Source organism: Paroedura picta, chromosome 1 (genome assembly GCF_049243985.1).
Source record: "Paroedura picta isolate Pp20150507F chromosome 1, Ppicta_v3.0, whole genome shotgun sequence".
NCBI classification, from domain to species: domain Eukaryota; kingdom Metazoa; phylum Chordata; class Lepidosauria; order Squamata; family Gekkonidae; genus Paroedura; species Paroedura picta.
The window spans coordinates 70,776,063-70,799,253 of NC_135369.1; the positions used below are offsets into that span (position 1 = coordinate 70,776,063).

Below are 23,191 nucleotides of genomic sequence, written 5' to 3' on the forward strand. Positions count from 1 at the left end.
GGGTCCCGCAGGGCCTGCAGCTCACCCGGGAGCTCATTCCACCAGGTGGGGGCCAGGACCGAAAAGGCCCTGGCCCTGGTTGAGGCTAGGCGTGCTTCCCTAGGGCCGGGAACGACCAGAAGATTCTCACTCACAGAGCGCAGAGCCCTGCGGGGGGCATAGGGCACTAGGCGGTCCCTCAGGTATGTGGGTCCCAGCCCGCGTAAAACCTTAAAGGTTAAAACCAGAACCTTGAACCGGATCCGGACAGCAATTGGTAACCAGTGCAGCTGCCTCAGCACAGGCTGGATGTGGGCCCTCCAAGGTGTGCCGGTGAGGACCCTAGCGGCTGCATTTTGTACCAGCTGGAGTTTCCGGATCAGAGACAGGGATAGGCCCGCGTAGAGCGAGTTACAGAAATCTAATCTGGAGGTGACCGTTGCATGGATCACAGTGGCCAGGTGTTCGGGGGACAGGTAGGGCGCTAGTAGCCGGGCTTGGCGAAGATGGAAAAATGCCTGGCCGGCTACTATCCTGACCTGCGCCTCCATAGTCAGGGAGGCATCAGTGGTCACACCCAAGTTTCTGGCCTGGGACGCGATGGTAAGATGCGCCCCTGCCAGGGTGGGTAAATGCGCTTCCTGTTCCCGCCCCCTACTTCCCAGCCACAGGACCTCCGTCTTGGAGGGGTTGAGTTTCAGGCGGCTCTGCTCAAACCATTCTGTCACTGCTTCCAAACATCTGGCGAATGGTTCCGGGGGGGAGTCTGGGTGGCCGTCCATGAGGAGATAGAGCTGGGTGTCATCAGCGTACTGATGGCAGCGCAACCCAAAACTCCGTACCAGCTGGGCCAGAGGGCGCATGAAGATGTTAAATAGTGTGGGGGAGAGAACCGCGCCCTGTGGGACCCCACAAGGGAGTCCATAAGGGCACGAGAGCTCATCCCCCACTGCAGCCCTCTGGGTCCGGTTTTGGAGGAAGGAGCGTATCCAGCGCAAGGCTGTACCCCGTATCCCCGTACCGGCGAGGCGGTGGCCCAATATCTCATGGTCCACGGTGTCGAAAGCAGCCGACAGATCCAGAAGGACCAGCACGGCTGACCCGCCTCTATCCAGCTGGCGACGGAGATCATCCAGCAAAGCGACCAACACCGTCTCCACCCCGTGGCCAGGGCGGAAGCCAGACTGATATGGATCGAGTGCCGATGATGTTAAATGATGTTTTGCAGGACAACAATGATAAACTCGGAGTATGGTGTGAGAAATAATCTTAAGTATGATCAAATGAAGGAAAGAATGACTTTGTATCATTTTCACTTTAAGAGCTACTTAAGGGACTCCCCCCCCCTAAATGAAATTCTTAAGGAACCCCCACACACACAAAAAAGGAGGAAAAAATGTTCTCTAACCACATACTTTGAATAAAGGTTTATGTGTGACAGACTTGTATCTGGCCTATCTGACATGAAGATTCATATTTGGCTACTTTCAGGAACAATGCTGGAAACGGCATTACTTCTCAGTATAAAATCAGCAACTGGACAAAATGGAGGGAAAGTGTAGAATTTCTATTACAAGAGATCTTAAATGCATTCACCAGGGAAGCTGGTTCTCCGTGCCAGGGCACAGAACAATGGAGCCTTGCTGGAACAAGCAAATAGATCCACCTGAGGAAAACCTTAGATTCTGAAGATTTTGATTAGGCATCTCTTCCTGGAGGCACCAATCTTAATTAGAGTGATGTACTTTGCTGAGATTATTGGCCTTGGTATTCAGGACTCCAGCTATTTGAATGGCTCTGATGAGCCTCTTTCCATACTGTGATTGCCTCTTGGCAAAGCTTTTCTGAAGCTGTACCTCCTTACATGTTCAGATAGAGCATAGTTGTGGCATTGTTCATCTGGATTAATACTTGCGTTCCCTTCATGACACCTGAGAAGGAAGTTAGGGCAAATATGATAGAATGAAGTTCCAGAATATTCATGTGTAAATAGATTACCTGGAGACAAGGGATACCTCCCTTAGGACAGACTTGCCCTGACATTGATTCCCTACCCCTCTAAGGAGGCATCAACAGTCAGTGTAACCTTGGGAGGGGGGTGTCAAAACACAAAAGGTTCCTGTCTCATAGAATCATAGAGTTGGAAGTTACATTTAGGGTAATTTAGTCCAACCCTCTGCAGTATTCAGGAAAATCATAAATACTTGCCCACCCACAGTGGACCCAATTTCATCCCCACACAACCAGAATCCCTGGAGGCAATTTGCCTCCAGACCTCAAAGTGGCAATTGGCATTTCCTTAGGGATGCAAGAAAGGTCCCCAAGAGCCAAGTACCGACATAATTCCTTCTGCCCACCCAATTACAATCTTCTTAAATTCACAGAATCAGCATTTCTGTCAGTTGGCTACCTAGCCTCTGCTTAAAAACTTCCAAAGAAAGAGAAGCTACCACTTCCCGAGGAAACCTGTTCCACTGAGGAACTACTCTGTCAGGAACTTCTTCTGGATGTTTAGCCGAATTTTTTTTTGAATTAATTTCAACCCACTGGTTCTGGTCTGACCCTCTGGGGCAACAGAAAACAACTCTACTTCATCCTCTATGTGACAGCCCTTCAAGTACCAGAATTGCAACTTCCTTATATGCCACTTAGGAAGGTGAACCACAGTTGTATTAGAAGCTATGAACCCTAACAGACACTGGATAGATTTTACTGATTAACAACGATTTCTCAAAAATTATTTAACTATTCTTAACAGTACATAATATTGTTAATTCAACCCCTTCAAGTGCTGGGAGCTGTGTCACCTGTTTCTCTATGTGATGACCCAGCCAGAAGACCTCATCTTGGCTGGATTCAACTTCAGCCAACTCTGCTCGAGCCAATCTGCCACGGCCTCTGGACACCTGGCCAGATTGTCTGGAGATGTTGATGGGTGGTGGTCCATTTACAGAAACAGTTGGGTGTCATCTGCATACTGATGATACCCAAGTCCGAAACTCCAGATCAGCTGGGTGAGGGGGGCACACTGTTGTCCATGGCTGGCCTGCATCAGTGCAGTCCCAATGTGGGGCTGTACAACATAAGGATTACTAAAATTACAGAAGTGCATGCAATCACATTAAATATCCTTTTAGATCCAATGGCTGCAACATACAATTATAGGCCTTTCCCCCTTCAAGAAATTATATTAAAAGTCTTCCAGTTCAATGCCATTAATATGATGGTTCCTTATTGTAGCATAATGAATAAAATGGTTTACTTATGGTCTGTTTATCATGTAGGGTTATTAACAATGGCTAGCACCTTGATGGGTCATTTTTGAAGGGAGGAAAAAAGTCATGAAGGGATGTCATCTGATTTTTTCAGATACCAGTCTAATCTATTCACAGTTTGGTAGGAATTAACTTAATGATCTCCCACATCAGTTTTCAGTTAAATACAAGGAAATCCATTCAGTAAAGCACACAGCTGTACATCATCACACTGTACTGAAAAATATCAATCTTAAGAAACAATGCTATAATGAAAGCAGTGTTCACATTATAGAACTCTCTACAAAACAAAATAAATAATGGGGAAAAGCTACCCTTAAATTAAAATCAAAACAGACATTTAAAGTTTGGGCATTCTTCATTGTGGGTAAGAACCTTCCACATTGAGACCATCATCAATCAGAAAAGCTCCATCTGCTGTATAATTAGCTCTGATAAATGACACTAATCTGAGCTACATTAGAGAACTAGTGTTAGTGGGGGGAGAAGAGAGATAGCTAGAACTGTAAATAAATCTAACCACTGTGTTTCACTTACAGCCATCCCAGCAGGAAGTCATAAAGAATTTTTATAGGTAATATTTTCAGATGTGCTGTTGGCTAGGCTGCCTAATATATATCATCTTGGAGTATGCATTAGTGTGTGTATAGAAGCCTAGAACAGGAAAACGTATTTTAAAAATAAGTTCTCCCCTTTGTATATCTTTACAGCCAAACTCCTCACTGAAAATTTTCTGATGAAAAGCTTTGCCTAGCAAAGCAGCTATTCAGTGAAAGGACCAAGATCATGAAATGACCAAGTTATCTTGTGGTACCTGCAAATAAAGTTGTTGGAAGAACTGATCCCAAGAAGCAAATCTGGGGATAGGGAATAGATTTTGCCAATGCAGATAGATGAAACAGTGGATACTACTGTTCAGTAAGAGCAGCAATCTTGTTAGTTAAGAGCAAAACTGAGAGAGACCATTGGATACTCACTGGGAAATGTCCTTCTCCTCTGAGGTTAGGAGGACATCCTGGTAAGTGTTTCACACTTCTCTTCAAGGGAGGCAGGACAAAGTTCTAGGATGTTTATGAGCATTCGCTCTTCTGATGGTAACCAAGTGTCCCGGGCTAGATAAAATTCCAGGTGGACACCCCAGGCTAGAAGACTGGCATCTGTAAAAAATCTGTATGAGGAATGACTATAAAAAATGCTGTATAAGAAAGGACTTGCCCTGTGAAAGGTAGAACTTGGAAGTCCACCACTTGAGGCTGATCTTGAATGGAGTTGGCTAGGTAACAGGGATATTTAATTTCCTGGAAATTTTCTTTTGAAATGAGCATAACACAATTGGGAGGTATTGAGAATGGACATGACCCCACTGTACTGCTTCTACATTCAATACCAAAAGGCCCAAGAGGTTGGAGAGCTGCATAAGAAGGGAACATTTGGTCTTGATTGCTGCTAAAACTTGTAGAATACTTTTTGAGGTTTTGGTCTGAGAGAGGAAAAAATAGAATCGGCTGGTATCTATTGTGTTCCAGCCTTTGAGTGGGAGTCAAGGAACTTTTCTCCCTGTTCACCATGAAGCCAAAGTGCTCCAGGGTTTGGATGACTCATTGCATGGATAAGAGTGATGGTTCCCAGGAAGGAGCACAGAGGAGTAGATAGTTAAGATAAGGATGAATGTGGAGCCCCTCCTGGTGAAGGAGGACCACCATGTTCACCAACACCTTTGAAAAAAACTTGGGGTTGGTGACAGGCCAAAGAGTAGGACCTGTATTGGTATATGGAAGTAGGCCTACTTAAGATCTAGTGATGTTAGGAACTTGTTGAGTTGGAAGGCCTCCATGATAGACCTTGGTGTTTCCATCTAGAAATGTTATGGAAGGATGTACTTGTATACAAACTTGAGATCCAAAATGGCCCTCCAGTCTCCGTTCCTCTCGGGCACAGTAAAGAAAAGGAGATAAATTCCCATGCCCCTCTCCTGCTGGGTACCGGTTCTATGACATTCATTGATCTTACATTCAAATTATTCTGGCATAGGGAAGTTGGTTTGCGTTTTAAGTTTAGGGGGGAAATCCCCACTGCCTTTCAGACCATAATACTTGCAATTCTCTTTCACAGATTCAGGGGGATTGGCCTGTTTCAGGTCCAGAAGAGAAAGGCGCTTGGTAAGTAAAGATTGAAAGTCTTTCGAATTAAATAAGCATGCCGTTTGTTGAGAAACTTGAATATTTTCCATCTCATCTTCATGAGAAATTAACTCTCCCTCTTCTCTATCTCTAGACACTGCATCCTCATTAGAGGAATCAGAGTGTATAGGAACACATTATTCTTTTTTTTCTGCTGCCTTTGTAGGCCACTGACCCTGGTAATGATCATGCCCACGTTCCCCTTCCCTGTGGAACATGGGTACTGGGGAAGATGATCTAGAATAGTCAAGTCCGTTTAAAGGGGGAATTAATTGGGAACAGAAATTAGCTATTTCAACCCTCACGGAATTCTGCATGAAAAGCAAAAACTCCGGAGGTAAATTAAAGTGACTTGGGGCAGCTGCTATGTTACCACCTTCCAGAATTGTCACTGGAATCTGCTGCATGATGTCTGGGGCCTCTCTGTGTTCGCGGGACCCATAGTGCTGGAATGGCTTGCCCTGGAACTTTCGGTATTCCCAGATGCCACTGAGCCAGCCAGTGTGGAAGAGATTTGCAACCGCTTATCTCCCGTCTTCTTTTCTTGGAGAGGGGCAGATCATGGCTGCAGCTACTTCTGCTTTCCCTTCAGCACCTCATCAGCTCTGTCACTGGTCATCGCTATCACAGGCACGCCCCTGGGCTCTACTGGGCCCTCGGGGACAATATACTGGTTGATCCTCCTCTGAGAAAAGCCATCACGTTGTAGGGGACTGCCGCTTTGCAGTCCCCTACAAAGTCAAGCCGCTACTGCTGCTTTCGAAAGTGAAAAATAAGTTGTGTGGCTACCGCCACTTTCAGACAAAAATGGAGTTGTGCAGCTACTGCCGCTAGACAAACAAAAGCAAAAAATATAATTAGTCACACAGCTGTTACCACCTTGGCAGGTACAAAATAAAGCCATGAGGCTGTTGCTGATTTCTCAGGCAAGCCTAGAGAAGAGCTGTTTCAGCCATTGCCTAAACCAAAAATAAAATGGCTGCCAGGGGGAAAGCACAGGAATGCCTTCATGCTCCTTCCTACTCAGTCCTTGATCTGAGGTAGCAGATGACCAGGAGTGGGAAGGTAATATTAGGAAAAATAGATTATAGTAAAATGGATGAAGAATTAAAGATGAGGAAGCAGAAAAATGGTAATTCAGTAACTAGTGACAGAAGAGATGCCTAGTCTTACTGCTGTCCCTCTTGAGACAGGAAAGAGACGAAAGGAGGAGGGCATTTTCACCAGGAGACAAGAAGTTGGAATTTTGTCCTGCCTCCCTTAAAGACAGGTGGGAAACACCCACTAGGATGTCCTTCTGGCCTCAGAGGGAGAACATCCCAAATCAGTGTTACTGGTTACTTTGGAACAAATACCTCAGTACTGGGAAGTTTCACTGTTAGTATCACGTACAAAATTGCAAGGTGGATGTTTCTTCAGGATTTTGTCAATTGAAGTAAACAGAAGGCAGCTCATAACTATGTACATTTGATATTTCATTTGGATAGTATAGATTTCTATGTTTGCAGTTTAATATTGTATTCGTTCCAGAATTCTATCACAAGATCATGCACCATGCTTTAGCACTGATGCATCTATAGATGGCGTTATAGCTTGGGGTGTGAATAAACAACATGAATGAGGAGTTCAGGAAGCCATGAATACTACAAAAGTTACAAGTTAACTGAACTGGGAGAAATAGTTTTGGATTACAGAACTGAAATTAGTAGGATATATACAGTATTTGCTGGCGTATAAGACTACTTTCCCCCCCTGAAAAACATGCCTCCAAGTGGGGGGGGGGTCGTCTTATACGCTGGGTGCACTTCAGTTGGGATAGACATAGCTGCCCATAGTGACCCATAGTACTGTATTTTGAGTGGAAATGTTGGGGGTCGTCTTATACGCCGGCAAATACGGCAATTTCTGCTGAAGGAGTGAAACCAGATATAAAGAAAATTCTGGCTATAGACTAGATGCCACTGTCACAGTCAAAGAAAGATGTTCAGTGGTGAGGAATAATAAATGACACTGGAAAAATTATCTTTAAATTGTCCACAACAGGAGACTTCTTGGACAGGAAAATAAATGGTGTTGAGATGTATTATTCTTACTAACATCATACACAGTCCACCTTTCCCATTGAAACGCAAAGCTGATTACAAAATCTGAAAAACAGAATAATATATTGAACAGTAGCTATTCTGGAACATCTTAAAGGAACACTTTATATAAGAGCTGGTATTACAGATTCTATATGCCAAACTGACCCATGAACATTTCAGCAGATCCTTCAAAACAGGATTGGGAGTGGAGCTTTTATAAAAAGATAATGTACATTAGCAACCAATGACATATGCATCCCATTGATCCAGCTAAGCACAGATTGAGATAGTTAAGTAACTTAACTGTATGCAAAAGATTTAATCAATACATTTATGAACACAGCCGCAGTGGGAAAAGATCATATGTCCCTTATAGCAATATTTAGCAAATTACTTAATAACTGTACATTCTGGATAACTGAATGACTGAAATTTGATTTGGCTGTGACATATGTACTAACTAGGCAAACATTTTTTCATTGATGGAATACTTTGCAGGGCAGTTCTCCCCACTGTGGTAACAGAAAAGGCTTAGGAAATGACAGCTTATATGGATATGATCATTACTTCACTATCATAAAATACACTGATCTGAAAAATCAGAGAAACTAAGGATACCTGTGATCTGAAATTAAGAGATTACTAGAATTACTGGAATGAGCCTCTTGTGGCGCAGAGTGGTAAGGCAGCCGTCTGAAAGCTTTGCCCATGAGGCTGGGGGTTCAATCCCAGCAGCCGGCTCAAGGTTGACTCAGCCTTCCATCCTTCCGAGGTCGGTAAAATGAGTACCCAGCTTGCTGGGGGGTAAACGGTAATGACTGGGGAAGGCACTGGCAAACCACCCCGTATTGAGTCTGCCATGAAAATGCTGGAGGGCGTCACCCCAAGGGTCAGACATGACTCGGTGCTTGCACAGGGGATACCTTTACCTTTACCTTTAGAATTACTGGAACTCAGTGATAGCAAAATTTACAGACAGCAAAGTTGTGATATATACTAGAATCCACAGAGAAATGCTGCAGAAAATTCAGAAGCGTCATGAAGGCATTGGAAAGAAAGACAGACAGACAGACAGACAGACACAGACAGAAAGAAAGAAAGAAAGAAAGAAAGAAAGAAAGAAAGAAAGAAAGAAAGAAAGAAAGAAAGAAAGAAAGAAAGAAAGAAAGAAAGAAAGAAGGCAGTGATTTGTTTACATGGAATTCCAAAGACAAAGTGACAGACTATATTGAGACATATATACACTGACAAGTACTACCAGCAAATCAGCTTTGTCATCCTGAATGGGATTTTTGCATGGCATAGGATTCAGAAGGAAGTTTGCAGTAACAATGGCCCACAATCATAGGTTATGCCTGAGAACTCAGAAAGCATTTGGTTACAGTTTTAGTCAACTGACAGTATACTCAATGAATGAAGAGCGGAACCATCAGTAGGGAGAACCATCCATGAACTAATATTGTGAAGTTAAAAATAGAAATAAAAAACTTTTAGAATAACATAGAGAAATGCTAATGTATGATAATATTAACTGGTAAAAGTTATTTTATATTTTCATTATGTAATTTATTTTATATACAATATTATTTTGTTACTAGAAAATAAGCCCGCTGTAGTGCGAATACAGCGGGCGCTAGGCAAGCTGGGCAGTTGGTAGCAGTGGTTGTGTGGGCTCAGCGGGCGGACCGAAGGGGTGGAGGAGCGTGCCAGCTGGTGTCGGTCCTACCTAGAGGCTGGTGCGGGCGTCGTCGATGGCAGGGGCGGCAAGGGCTGCTGTCAAGGTTGTTGCTCCGTGCGAGCGGGGTGGGTGGTGGGGGTCGGCTGGCGTAGACCTGGGGTCGCAGCTGGGAGGCGGCATGTCTGGAAGCGGGGCTGCTGGCAGCGGCATGAAGGCGTTGTGGCGGCGGGTGGCTGGGTAGGCGGCGTCCAGGCGTGCGGCGGGGGTGCAAGGGGGCATGTTTGTGGCTGTGGCTTGTGGGTGCGTGACGGGGACGGGAGCGGCCGTTGGGCCGTCCTGGCCGTCGGGGCGGGGAGCGTCGTGGGCGAGAGGCGAATGGGGGGCAGCAAGGGAGGCGCGCATTATGAGGGTGGTGGGAGAAGGCGGGCAGCGACGTTGTCCCGGCGGCAAGGGGTCCATGGGGCCCTCCTGGGTTTCGGGGCGGAGAGCGGCGTGAGCGAGAGGAGCGCAGTAAATGGCGGCGGCGGCTCCGAGGACACGGCCAAAGTGGTTGGGGGCGGATTGGGAGGCACGAAGTGCCTCCCGCAGTATCAGGGCGGCGGGAGAAGGTGGGCGGCGACGTCGTCTTCCCACAATGGCCATGGTCCCCGGGGGTAGGAAAGGAGCAGGGACACCGCGTCGTCCCTGGTCTTTTCCGAAGATGGAGGAATGGCGGGTCCGGAGGACTTGCAGAGTCCCCGGGCGGCCTGGCGGGGCCGGGCCAAGCCGCCAATGGGGAGCCGTGCGGCTTGGCCCTGGATGGACACTAGGAAGGACCAATCAGGAGCCGCTTTGCAGCTCCTGATTCGTCCCTCCGAGTTTTTATCCCGGACAGGGCCCGCCCTAACTCCTCCCAGAGAGCCCTTACTGTTTTATTTAGTCCGTGGTGCCCCGCGGGGTGCCACAGGACGTTTAAAGATTGTATAAGAGTTGAGGAATATGTAGTGATAAAAGATATTATTTAGAGACACTGCATTATATTTAAACGTGTTTAGGAACTGGTAATATAAGGCATAGCCATAAAAATCACAATGACCACAACGGCCAATCATCATACTGGTAATCTATCTGTGAATCCAGAAATTATACTATTACCAGAAAACATACATGATCCTTATATTGCATACCATGTAGTTACTAATCGATGCACCAATATTTTTATAAATAATGGTGATACAGTGATAAAATGGACCATGTCTGACCCTTGTGGTGTCGCCCTCTAGCGTTTTCATGGCAGACTCAATACGGGGTGGGTTGCCAGTGACTTCCCCAGTTGTTACCTTGCATTTCATATAGTACTGCATAATTGTAATAGGGATTCACAGAAATCGTTGTCAAACTGAATTCAGAACAATTAATCATGACCATTCTTGATACTGAAATAGCTTTCTTCTTATCTTCCTATGATTAATGTATTACTGTTTTTGTTCTCTGCTTTCACTTACAATCTGCTACATTCCTCCAGGGCTCAGCAACTAAATTCACTAGGGAAAAAAAGCCAAATTCAGTTTGTTCACCTCCTCCTTTGGGACTGTGCACTTACATTCCTCTTTGCTCGTTGAAGTTACATTCAGTTCTGTCGAAAGTTGCTGGTTGGAGTTAACAGTCTGCGTAGATAGTGAGGTATTACAGTTATCACTATTTGATTCTCCAGAGAACAAATCCGATTGGATGTTGCTTGTGCTGGGAGTGGATTCATCGTCTGGTTGTTTCTTTTGAAAATCTAGTAAGACATAATATTGGGGAAATGGAATAATGAGATGCTCAAAAACATGAGAGATCACAAAACTCTTCAATATGCAGAGTATATACTATAGGTTAGATATTATTTATGATTTCTAGAAGGCAAAGTGTGCCATTGTTGCAAGCAATTAATGGCCACTCCATGAAGTTCTATATTCTGGATTTGCAAGGCAAGAGATATGCAGAGATTGTTTTCCAGCCATTAAAATAGAGCTACAATGGGAGGCAATTTTTGTGAGTATTTTTGTGCTTAAGAATCCTTTCCTTTAATGCTTTTTTCAGTGGTTTCAGTGGACCGTACTTCACTGCCCCAGCTCTCATGCAGGAGCACAAATTGGGGGAAGATGAGGCACACTGGGCCAAATACTCCCCTATGTGGGTGCAGGAAGAGGTGGGGCAACCTGCCACAACTAAAACTCCAGCCTGCAGCCCAGCATGAAACCTCCAGTGCGTAAACGGTCTTTGAGAAGCAAGCAAAAGTCACCAGTTCGAAAGGCTTTGGACCTTACTTAGAACTGGCTTAATTTACTCACAGTAATAACATCAGAGTCCAGTAGCATCTTTAAGACCAACAAAGATTTATTCACGGCTACTCATTTGAATCTGCTCACAGTAATGTTAACGTACAGGTAAATCTCACTGATTATATGGTAATATTTTCTCCATTTTATGATTTACAACTGACTGTCAATGTGTTGAATTTAGGAAGCAAGCCCCATTGTCAACAGCAGACTCTAATCCAAAGAGGTTGACTCCCCACTCCTCTATGTGTAGCCAGCTGGTCACAATTCTCTCATGGCAGTTCTCTTAGAGGTCTCTCAGCTTCACCTACCACACAAGGTGTCTGTGAGGTGAGGAAAGGCAAGCTCTTTGCGACTCCTTTAGGTAGTGAAAAGCAGGGTATAAAAAACCCGCTCTAGTTTCTTAGCTATCACCAATAATTTCCATCATGTTGCCAAATCTGGCTTTGTAATGTTGTGAAATTATACACATGACTAATTAGATATGGCAATGACACAGTAATGAAGGAAGAAAGTAAGACCAGAAAAGGGGAAGTAGTAACTAAGAAGATTGCCAGCAAACATTCTTACAATTTAAGATTTTGGAGAAAATACTTTGGCCACTAAAAGCAGTACTTAATAGAAAAATTAAAACAGGAGAGCATTTAGCATATATCTAGTAATTACCAGATATTCAATTATCTTTCTTTACCGCTATGCAGTATAAATAAAGGAGTAAGGGCTGTGGGGGTGGGTGCTGTCCAGGATCGGGGGGCAACGATTGGCCCCTTGGGCCAGGACTGACCAGTTGGGAGGCACAAAGCGCCTCCTGACCCGCCCACCCCCAACGTGGGCCACCTTTGGCCTACGCCCGCCATTGCCGCACTGGCCGCCGACACACCAGGTAGGCCCCTAGGCCCCGGTGTCAGCAGGAAGCCGGGACGCAGGTGGGGGGAGGCCTCAGCTACCACGGGGCAGGGGTGCCTTCCCCGCCACCTGGGAAGTGCGCCTGCCAGCTTGAAGAGCTGGTGGGTGCACTTCCCGGGCAGTGGGAAAGGCCTGTCGCCCGGGGGGGGGCGCGAACTTCCCTGCCGCCCAGGAAGCATGCCTGCCAGCTCAAAGAGCTGGCGGGTGTGCTTCCCAGGGTGCGGGAAAGGCCTGTCGACCAGGGAGGCATGGCCTTGCCCGCCACCTGGGAAGAGCACCCACTACCTCAAAGAGCCGGCGGGTGCGCTTCCCAGATGGTGGGAAAGGCCTGTCTCCCAGGGGGGGCGTGGCCTTGCCCGCTGCCCAGGAAGCACGCCCGCCGGCTCAAACAGCTGGCGGGTATGCTTCCCAGACGGAGGGAAAGGCCTGTCGCCCGGGGGGCCACAGCCTTGCCCGCCGCCTGGGAAGCGCACCCGCTTGCTCAAAGAACTGGCGAGTGCACTTTCTGGGCAGCGGGGAAGGCCTGTCGCCTGGGAATCGCGCCCACCACCTCCCAGAGGCGGTGGGTGCACTTCCTGGGTGCCAGGGAAGACCTGCTAGCGCCTGCTGTATTTCCCATACAGCGGGCTTGATTTCTAATCCCTAATAAGTGTGTAGCATTTGTTCACACTGACATGGGAAGATAACCCCTGTGTCCTAGTTAACAACAGTATTTAACCAAGTCATCTTACCACCAGGAGGAAAATCATTCAATATGTGTAATTTAAGACTAGTGCCATCACACTTGGGTTTTAGGAATACTAGTGTTGAAAGACCATCCTTATCCATTTTTGTTCTTCTATATATTTCTGAAACAGCCTAGGGGGTGGGATGTGTCTGGCTGTCCAAGTTGGAATAGGGCCAATCAGGGTGCAGCCAGCTTTGTCCTAATTGGTCCTGTCCCTGTGGCTCCTGCTCACTGGCCCTAGACTCTAGCTTCTTTGCTCTCAGACGCCTCAGTGCCTGGAGCCAGCAGCAGGTAAGGAGAGAAGTCCTGGGCAAAGTGGTGGAGGGCTTGCTAATGAGGGCCTTCTGGCCTGCTAGGCTGGGCCTGCTGATGAGGGCCTCCCGGCCTGCTGCCTGCCTGCTAAGGAGCTCTGTGTCAGCCCTGCTAATGAGTTTCATACCCAGATTTCTAGCCAAGGGAAAGATGTTAAGATGAACCCCAGCCAGCATGGGTAGGTGTGCTTCCTGATCCATAGCCTTCATGCCCAGCCACAAGACCTCCATCTTGGAGAGGTTGAGATTCAGCCGACAATGCTCCAACCATTCAGCTATAGCTTCCAAACATCTGATAAATGTAATGGGGCGGGGGGGGGGGAATCTAGGCGGCTGTCCATTAGGAGATAGAGCTGAGTGTTATCTGCATATTGGTGACAACTCAGCTTATTAACTTTGCACCAACTAATTAAGATAGCGCATAAAAACATTAAACAGAGTGGGGGAGAGAACTGTTTCCTGCAGGACTCCACAAGGGAGTGGTAAGGACGTAACACCTCCTCCCCCACCACTACCCTTTGTGTCTGGTTCCAGAGAAAGGACTGCAGCCACTGCACGGTTGTCCTCTGAATCCTAGCCCCAGTGAGGCAGTGAGCAGGCAATTTGTGGTCAACCACTTCAAATGCGAGGACCCCCAAACTGCCCTTACCCAGTTGGCATTAGAGATAATCCATCAAGGCAACCAACACCATCTCCATCCTGTGGCTGATTGGTATGGATCGAGTGCCAAAGTTTCCTCCAATGTCAGGAGTTGGACTGTGGGGAAAATGTGGTTTGTATCTGTTCATGGCCCTGCAAGCCTGTTTGAAAGGGAATGCAGTGCTTTTAAACACGGTATGTAAAAAGCTCAAAAAAGAGCTGAGCAGTGGGGAGCAAGCTCAGACAACTGAGAGCACGTGGAGAGAGCTACTGGGGAGTGTTGCTGCTGACCAGTTGAGGCTATTATGCTGACTGGGTGAGGTGATTGCTGGGTGATTGCTGGGAGGATTAAAAAGGGCAGCTCCTCGCCAGAGGCGTGAGCCTTTGGCGCGAGCCGAAGGGCGAGAGACAAAGGGCTCTTGGCCTGTGGCTCTTAGCCTGGGGTTCTTGGCCGAGCAATTAGAATCAGTAGATTATATTTCCCCAGTACTTGCACTGCCTAGAAATTACAATGGACCTCCAAGACACTCATCCCATCATCTGCAGTGAGTGTGACATGATTGCCTTCCTCCCAGAAGACAAGATGGACTACATCTGCCCCAAGTGTAAGCTGGTAAGACTTTTGGAGGAAAGGATTAGGGGATTAGAAGACAGCATTATTACTCTGACCCAAAGTAAGAAAGGGGAGGAATTCATAGACCAGAGCCGTGCAACTCGGAATACAGAGGATACAACCAGTCCTGAAGAGGATACGGATATTGACCTCACTACGGAGCCTCTGCAGACAGTTCAGAAAAAGACTCAACGGCGTAGAGCGAGACGGTTCTCGGGGCCTTTGGAGCTCCAGAATAGATTTCAGGCCCCTGCAGAGGAGGTGCAAGGGTCAACGAGGGAAGAGGTCCCAAAACAAAGTCTAAGACAAAGAGAAGAGGCCACTGGGATAGAAGGAAATGGAGTTCAGAAGAAAAAAAAAGGAGAGTACTGGTAACTGGAGACTCCCTGCTAAGAGGAATGGATCACCATGTGGCTGGGCCCGACCTCCTAACCCGAGAGGTGTGTTGCTTGCCAAGGGCGAAAATTAAAGACGTTTCAGAACGGCTGCCCAAACTCCTCAAATCTATGGATCGCTACCCATTTGTGATGGTCCATGTGGGAACGAATGACATGTCCCTGAAAACCATCGCTAAAAAAGACTATCAAGATCTGGGGAGGAAGCTCAAGCAAATGGGGGCACAAGTGGTATTCTCTTCAATCTTGCGTGTCAAGGGAAGAGGAATGCGTTGGGAGAGGAAGATAATGGAAGAGAATCAGTGGCTGTGTAGTTGGTGCCGGCAGGAGATATTTGGTTTCTGGGACCATGGGATAGGCTTTCTTGAGGAAGGCCTACTAGCACCTGATGGACTGCACTTATCGAAGCTGGGGAAGAATGTGTTTGGCAGGAACCTGGGGAGATTCATCAGGAGAGCTTTAAACTGAAGCCACAAGGGGAAGGAGACGATCAACATAGGGAGTGTAAGGAAGGAGAACGATCAACCGGCAAGGCCAGCTCATAGGGAATCAAAAGTAAAAGGATTCAGATGCCTTTATACTAACGCCCGAAACATGGGCAATAAGAAGGAAGAGCTGGAACTTCTCATGCTGATGGAAAGGTATGATCTAGTAGGCATCACAGAAACTTGGTGGAATGATTCTCATGACTGGAATGTAATGGTGGATGGATATGAACTGTTCAGAAAAACAGAATAGATCAAAGAGGTGGAGGAGTGCCACTGGATGTGAGGAAAGGGCTTACCTGTTAGGAAATTCTAGTGAAGGAGAGCATATCTACAGTGGAAAGCATCTGGGTGAAAATAAGCGAGGGGAAAACAAACAGTGTGGTGGTTGGTGTCTGCTACCGACCGCCTGACCAACGAGAGGATGTGGATGCTGCACTTTGTGAGCAGCTTGAGAAAATATCCAAGCGGCGGGACCTTGTCATCATGGGTGACTTCAATTTCCCAGATGTGTGCTGGGAAACAAACTCTGTGAAGCGTCCTCAGTCATGCAACTTTCTGAACTGCCTGGCTGACAATTTCATTTATCACCCACAAGAGGTTCAGCCATACTGGACTTAATACTGACCAACAGACAAGAGTTGGTGGATGAGGTGAAGGAGGTGGGGACCCTAAGGGGAAGTGACCATGTCCTCATAGAATTCCTTTTGAGATGGGGAGCCAAGGAAGCTTGTAGCCAGATGCGGATGTTGGATTTTCGTAGGGCAAACTTTAATAAACTCAGAGACATGTTGAGTGTCATACCATGGACGAGAATGCTGGAAGGGAAGAGAACATGTGAAGGGTGGGCGCTACTCAAACAAGAGCTATTGCATGCTCAATGTCAGGAATCAGGCTGAGCCCAGCCTGTGGAGTCCCAAGTGAAAGCACATCCAAAATCCAACAGTCGGTTGCAAATTTCTAAGAAGAGCTTTATTAGGCAAAGTCCACAGAAAGCTAAAGCATGCCAAGATCTTCCTAAGCAAAGATATTGATAATAACAAAGTACAAGGGGAACAGGTGGGGTAGTTATAGGGCTCACCAAATAAGGGAGGAGGGCGAAGGTATTTCAGCGGGAGAGCAGAAAGGGTGGCAGGGGAGAGTGGGTTCCCAAGCCGCCAGATGGCCCGGAATCTTATCAAGCAGTTGGCGCTTTGTTGAGACTTTGAGTTGTCTCCGCAAGGACACTTACAGTAAGATTGATACATTCACATGGAGCCTCTCCCGCTGGGAAAGGAAGGGAGTAAGGATCCCAGAGGACAGGTTTAACTCTATGATTCCAACTCTATGATTCTATGATTCTAAGCTGTTCCCCATTGTTCAGGATTTTTTCGCACTTTCTCATGGAGGCACTTATGTTTGAGGGGACTACTCAAGAAAGTGTGAAACAGCTATTTTTGCTACATTTGTGGGGAACAGAGAATGTTGACAGAAGACCCATCATGAACTTGGCTCATGAACCATGAACAGAGCAAAATTTGTGATGAATTTTGATTTGTGGTTCAGCTCATGCCCATCTCTATCAGGCACACTTTGAACGCATAAACAAAAGGACATTGCTGGTGGAAACTCTAGCGAAATGGCAATTTGTCCAAAATAGTAAAGGTAAAGAAGAAATATTGTTACAAAATTGCTCCTGCCCTCCCCACAGGGGATAGGGATAAGATACAGGCTCACAAATGAGTAAAGCCTGTACATGTCCTCTTCCACTGGATATGTATGAGCATACTCTTTTAAACGGCACGTGTACTGTTTGTTCTACTCATGCTAACCCACATACTCTCATAATGGAGAACAGCCTTGATGGGATGAAATGGCAAATAAAGTGGCTCATATCATAATGTACGAAGTCCATTAGTCCTCCCTACAGAGGCTATGACCACCAGGAAACTAATCTTCTATGGAAGACTACAAGGGTACAAAATCAACTAGTCCCAAGACTGAAAATGAAAAATAGAGAAGTTCCAAGCTATGTGTCAGGTGTGAAAGAAAACTGAGTAGCACTGCGAGCATTTATAGAGAGCTCTCCTTTCTGCGGTAGACAGAATTCATGCAAAACCCCTGAATTCTTTTTAGTCTAGCTCTATATGATTCTAAATGAGACTCACCATGGGTTTAATTCCCACTAGTGTGATGTAGAGACCATGATGAAGAACTGAAACATACAATAAGTTAATAATGTCTACAGAGCTGTCTTTAACATTTAAAAATGGGCTAATGCACAAACTGATGAAGACTCACAGTACTGGAATAGTTTTTCTGTATTTGAATACAGAAAGTGATTTACCTATTTAGATTTTTTATAATTTTTTCCTAAGGAGATTTGGAAAACAAAGTTCTACCTAGAACATTATTTATTAAAAACTATCTAATTTTACATAAATAAACCTTCTCATAGAAATTTAAAAGCTTGAATACCCTACAGAAAGACAATATCTAGGAATCAATCAGAAAGGAAAGTCTAGTGCAATGATGTTAATAGCTCAAAAGAACTCTGAAGGAAGTTTACTGATTGATATGAAATTTAATTATGCTTCATATTTACTTTGAACGCTTCAATCAGAAAGCATGCAGGATTTCATATTGTTTTAATTAAAAGCGCTCTATCAATTAGTGCCTCTTGTACCAACAAGCATCTTCACAGCCTTCACTAGTATATCCTTTTGAATATCTAGAGAAAATTTCAAGATTTCAGAACACATGTCTATTATTTTTTAATTAATTTTCTAGGCTACCCTATGGAGTCTCAATTAAAATTAAGTGTTGTCTAATTTTTCAATAGTATTCAATCAGAATTGAGTCTCAGAGGGTAGCTCGTTTGGTTTGTAGTAGAACAGCTTGATTTTAGTCCTGTAGCACCTTAAGAGATCAATAGGATTTTGGGGGTATAAGCCAAATTTTCCAACCACGTTACCAAAGTACCAGATAATACTGTGAGGGCCCCTCAATGGTATTGCAGTGTGGGGTCTTTCAAAATTGCAGCTTGGGAGAGCCTCCCCATCCTGTGCCTGCCATTTCTAGTTCCAGACAAAGATGAAAGACAAAGATACAGCTAGAATGCACCCTGGTGAAATTGCCTTTCAACAACTTCCATTCGACCATCAATTAATTATGAATTACTCTACACAGAAAATAAACTTCCTAGACACATCAGTACAGATACACAGGAGACACATAAGTATCACATTACACTGGAAACCAACAGATCAGCAAATATATCTACATGCATATAGCTACTACCCCAGACACATCAAGTAATCCATTGTCGATAGCAGGGTTCCCAACCAGTGTACCAGAGTACAGCAGTGTACCTTGTGAACCCCTGAGATATATTGCAGCATGGGGGAATTCTAAGATGGCAGCTGCATGGACCCAGCAGCCACTACTGCAGCAGCACTGCTTCTTCCCCTGCGTCTGTGGTAAGTTGGCTGAATGGGTCTTCTGTTGGTCATCGGGGGTGTCTTGAGTGGGGGTACGCATATTTTAATTTTATTTGCATATGGGGCATTGCAGGCACAGTCTGGTGGGGTGATTAAATATTTTTATATATTTTATTTTTACTTATGTATCAGGGCATGGCCAGCTGACATCACTTACATTGTACCTCGCAGCCTGAAAAATATTTCAGGTGTACCTCCATGGTCAAAAGGCTGGAAAAGGCTGTTCTATAGCCAAGTCTATAGTCATATCTGCTCCAACCCCTCAGAGATAATCACTTGAAGGATCTCCAGCAGACCTTTTTTGCAACTACAATATCCTCCTAATAAGGTGAGAAAGATGACTGGAACGACCAGAATGATACCCAGGGATAACTTGCTACAAGACAAGTCCAAAGAAAATGACCACAAGTGATTACATACAGCTCAATGCATTATTAACAGTTCAATGTATTATTAACAACTTACAGCCCTTGCTGGATAGTGATATTCCCTCACACAAACATATCAGGAAAGTTGATCTTGTCTTTATACAGAGAGCCTGCTAACCTAAAACTAATCAAGCTGCCAACTTTGCTCTCATATAGAGCCTAGCAACACCATCAGTGGACCCAGCAATACCAGCCATACCATCTCAAAGTCATACTCCTGCTCGTCCTCTAACACCATCACATGCCAGCAATGCCCTTTCAACATCTACATGAACAAACAGGCCAGTCTCTGTGACAAGGACAAGGACTAAATGTCTGACATTAGAAACCACCACATTTGAAAACCAGAGGGAGCATAGTTTAACCTTCCACTTGCTGACATAAGAATAGCAGTTCCCTTCCAAATGAAGGGGTTAGAAGCAGTTGTCTTCAAAGAAAGATTAGAAGAAAAGAATGCTGAATTGTAACTGATAATGAAGCTCAAGAGAATGCAGTCTCCTAGTCTGAATCAAGACCTAGGTTTTTTGTCTTGATACCAATTCTGATTTCTCCACACCTACTACCCCATTGCATATCACATCACAAAGACATATCAGAAATAAAATGATCAAAGCCAGTGATCCACAGCTCACACCCTACTATTTACTGCTGGCCCCATCTGTCTCCATACCAGTGGGAAACTTTCTTACAAGTAGAAGCTGGTGTAAAAATATAAAACTAATGAAATGTCATTCACTGATACAAAATTTTCTTTAGGTGATATCTGACCCCCTATGAGCATAAGTAGAATGTCTGACCAGTTTGATGGGTTTTGTTGGAGATGTCATGATGCCATTGGCTTGGATTTCCATATGTGGTGATCATGTAAAAAGATCAAAAGTTATTGGGTAAAGATCTGTGGGAAAATGCAAAAAAATCCCAGGAATTATGCTCCAAATAGATTCAAAGTTCATGTTGTTAAGTGTTTTCCCCACTAACTTATCTATGCATGCTAGGGATTTACAATTACAAATACAAAGCCTTTATAGGCATAACAATGCTAAATATTTGTTTTTTTCATGCAACATCTGCTGTAAGAGTCCTGATTGTGTCAAGATTGAAATAACAAGAACCGCCTGACTTGGACCAGTAGTTGGAGAAGATAAGAGAGCTGGCAGTAATAACGAAATTCACCAACCTTCTGAATAGAAGAAGACCACAAGAATTCCATGAGAGCTTTGATTCTTTTTTAGAACACATAGAAAATTTATTTAGGTATAATGCTGTATTTTCTTCCTATACTTTATTGGCTGCTGGATCTTTTTAAATATAATTTTTATTATGCTTAGGGATAGAATTATATTTAAAAAGATCCAACAGCCAGTTGTATATTGATTGCAAACTGTTAGAGGACTCACTGTAGTGAAGCGCCTATGGATTGGCAAATCAAAGTCAGAACAAATAATTTGTGAGTAAATTAGAGGGTGAATTATCCTCACAGAAAGAGCTAAATTACTACTCTAAGCTACTAGCTGTCTCATGCATGCTGTTTTAATTACCTATTAAAAACATGATGTGTTTCTGCAGACCAATCCTAAAAGTGCAGTGCAAATGTAACTCTGTCAGAAGATTCCAAGAAGAGAGATAACGCAAAAAAACACTGTAAGATTAAATAGCCATTTTAAAACAAGGTGCTATTAAAAATTCTGCATGTTAGTGGATTCTGTTTACAGTTAGAAACAGAAATCAAGTATATCTATATAACCCTTGTGTGGATTTTTAAAAAAAATTCCACTTTTATTTAACATTTGCAAAACCTTTTTCATGCATGGTCTCTTATTCGAAACCATTGAACCTTACAGAGTATCACCAGCTTTCTCCCTACCTTTACTATCCCATTACACCAGACATTCTCCTCTGTCCTCTCTTAATAGTGACACTCTAATTAAATTTTTGCTAAGGGATAAAGACCCACTTATTTTCAACATGGTAGCAGAATTTCTTTACATCTCTACTCGAATAAGATTGAAAAGAATAATAATGGATAGGTAAATACCATCTTATCATTTGGGTCATGGATTGTTCAAGAAGTTGCATTGATTCCTTGTCCCTGTAGTTAACATCTTTGAGGTTACTTCTCCCTTCTTCTTTATATGTTATAACCCTTTTTTCCCGCCTACCCACAATATCATTACATTTGATTCCAACAATGCATTGTTTTTTACATTGTTTTATTACCTTAATGTTTTATATAGCATCATATTTATTTACTTCTATCATTAATTGTTGCAATTTCTTCAGATGTATCTTTTATGTGGGTCAATTGACCGAATAAACACTAACTGACTGACTGGCTTTCCCTCTATTGCCAAAATACCACTGATCTGCTTAAATATGCACAGTGACTTTGTGATATAAAATTTCATCCTTATAGGTATCCTATGAGCATATTTAATTCAACCTATTGTTGGTATTTATTAGGAGAATTTTAAAACATTAATATAAACCAAAACCCTTGTGGAAATTCTGAATTTACACACACACACACACACACACACACACACACAGCTCCTGTTACTTTATGCTTAAATTTTTTAAAAATGTTTTAGCACTATTGGTTTGCCTTGTTCTATAATAAAAGGCAAAAGAAACTACTTTTTGATAAATGATTTACATTTACAGAAACATTAACTTCTATTAAAAGTTATAGAAATCATTACCTAAAAACAAAACATTGTTTCATAAAGCATGTTCTTATGTTTATGTTGTTTTTATAATTTAATATCATATAGAATCATAGGGTTGGATTAACTGAGTATCTTGAATATGTAGCCATAATTTGACAAGATAAATGCCCACTATTACCCTAGCTTGCCTATTTCTCCCATGAAAGCAGCTTATCTAGTATCAGCATGTCTGGGAAAATATAAAACCTTTACCCTAACAAGTAATTTAAAGTGTTTTTACTATAAAAAGTAGATTAAGAAAACTGATCCCAAACTTTCCCAGTCCCCATCAGCTCCTGTTTGTGGGATTTTCAGCATACTGTCATTTTGCTTACATTTCTACATACTATATTACTAAATTGTACTAATGAAATCTTTGTTCATGGATTGTAACAACACTCTTAATTTAGTTTCACTAGTTCTAGAAATTCATAGAAGCTCTTACAATACCTGTATTTTGCAATAAATCTTCCTAATAAAACATGACTCAAAAAGGTTAGATTCCCTTGCTGTAAAAATACCCAAAGAATAACTGTGCCCTCTCTTATAATACACACTTTTCGTATTGCTTTAAGATTAAGGACTGAAGATAAAATGTACATTATGTTATCCAATATAAGAAAGTTAGCATTAATTTCAGTCTAAATATTTCAACTCTTTTCCAGAACCATAGGATAGAACAGAACAGAAAATCTATTATCTTTCAAAATTTGGCAATTTGGCTTCTGGCCTAGGCAGTTTGAAGAGTTCTAGTTGCCCTGACAAATACTCTTCATTGCCAGATGGACTGAGGCAGGCCAGCGCTGCTTACTAGACCTCATGGCAGCATTTCACACAGTTGGTCACAAGCTGCTAGCTCACCACACTGCTGATGCCAGGATACATGGGACAGCCTTTCAATGGCTGATCTCCTTTCTTCAGGACAAGGAGTAGCAATTGGAGACAGCCAATCTCATTCTTGCCAGTTCCCATGCTGGGTGCCACAGGGAGTGGTTTTCTCCCCA

At 44.0% G+C, this 23,191-nt stretch overlaps 1 protein-coding gene across 2 annotated transcripts in view; it reads right to left on the reverse strand.

Annotated features, from left to right (window-relative positions):
* ZFAND3 (zinc finger AN1-type containing 3) overlaps positions 1–23,191 on the reverse strand; it is a 215,353-nt gene that overhangs the window by 63,800 nt on the left and 128,362 nt on the right. For both annotated transcript variants that reach the window (XM_077342130.1, XM_077342124.1), the window contains one exon: positions 10,779–10,958. In XM_077342130.1, coding sequence (XP_077198245.1) covers positions 10,779–10,958 — 180 coding nt within the window. The remainder of the gene's footprint in view (positions 1–10,778; positions 10,959–23,191) is intronic.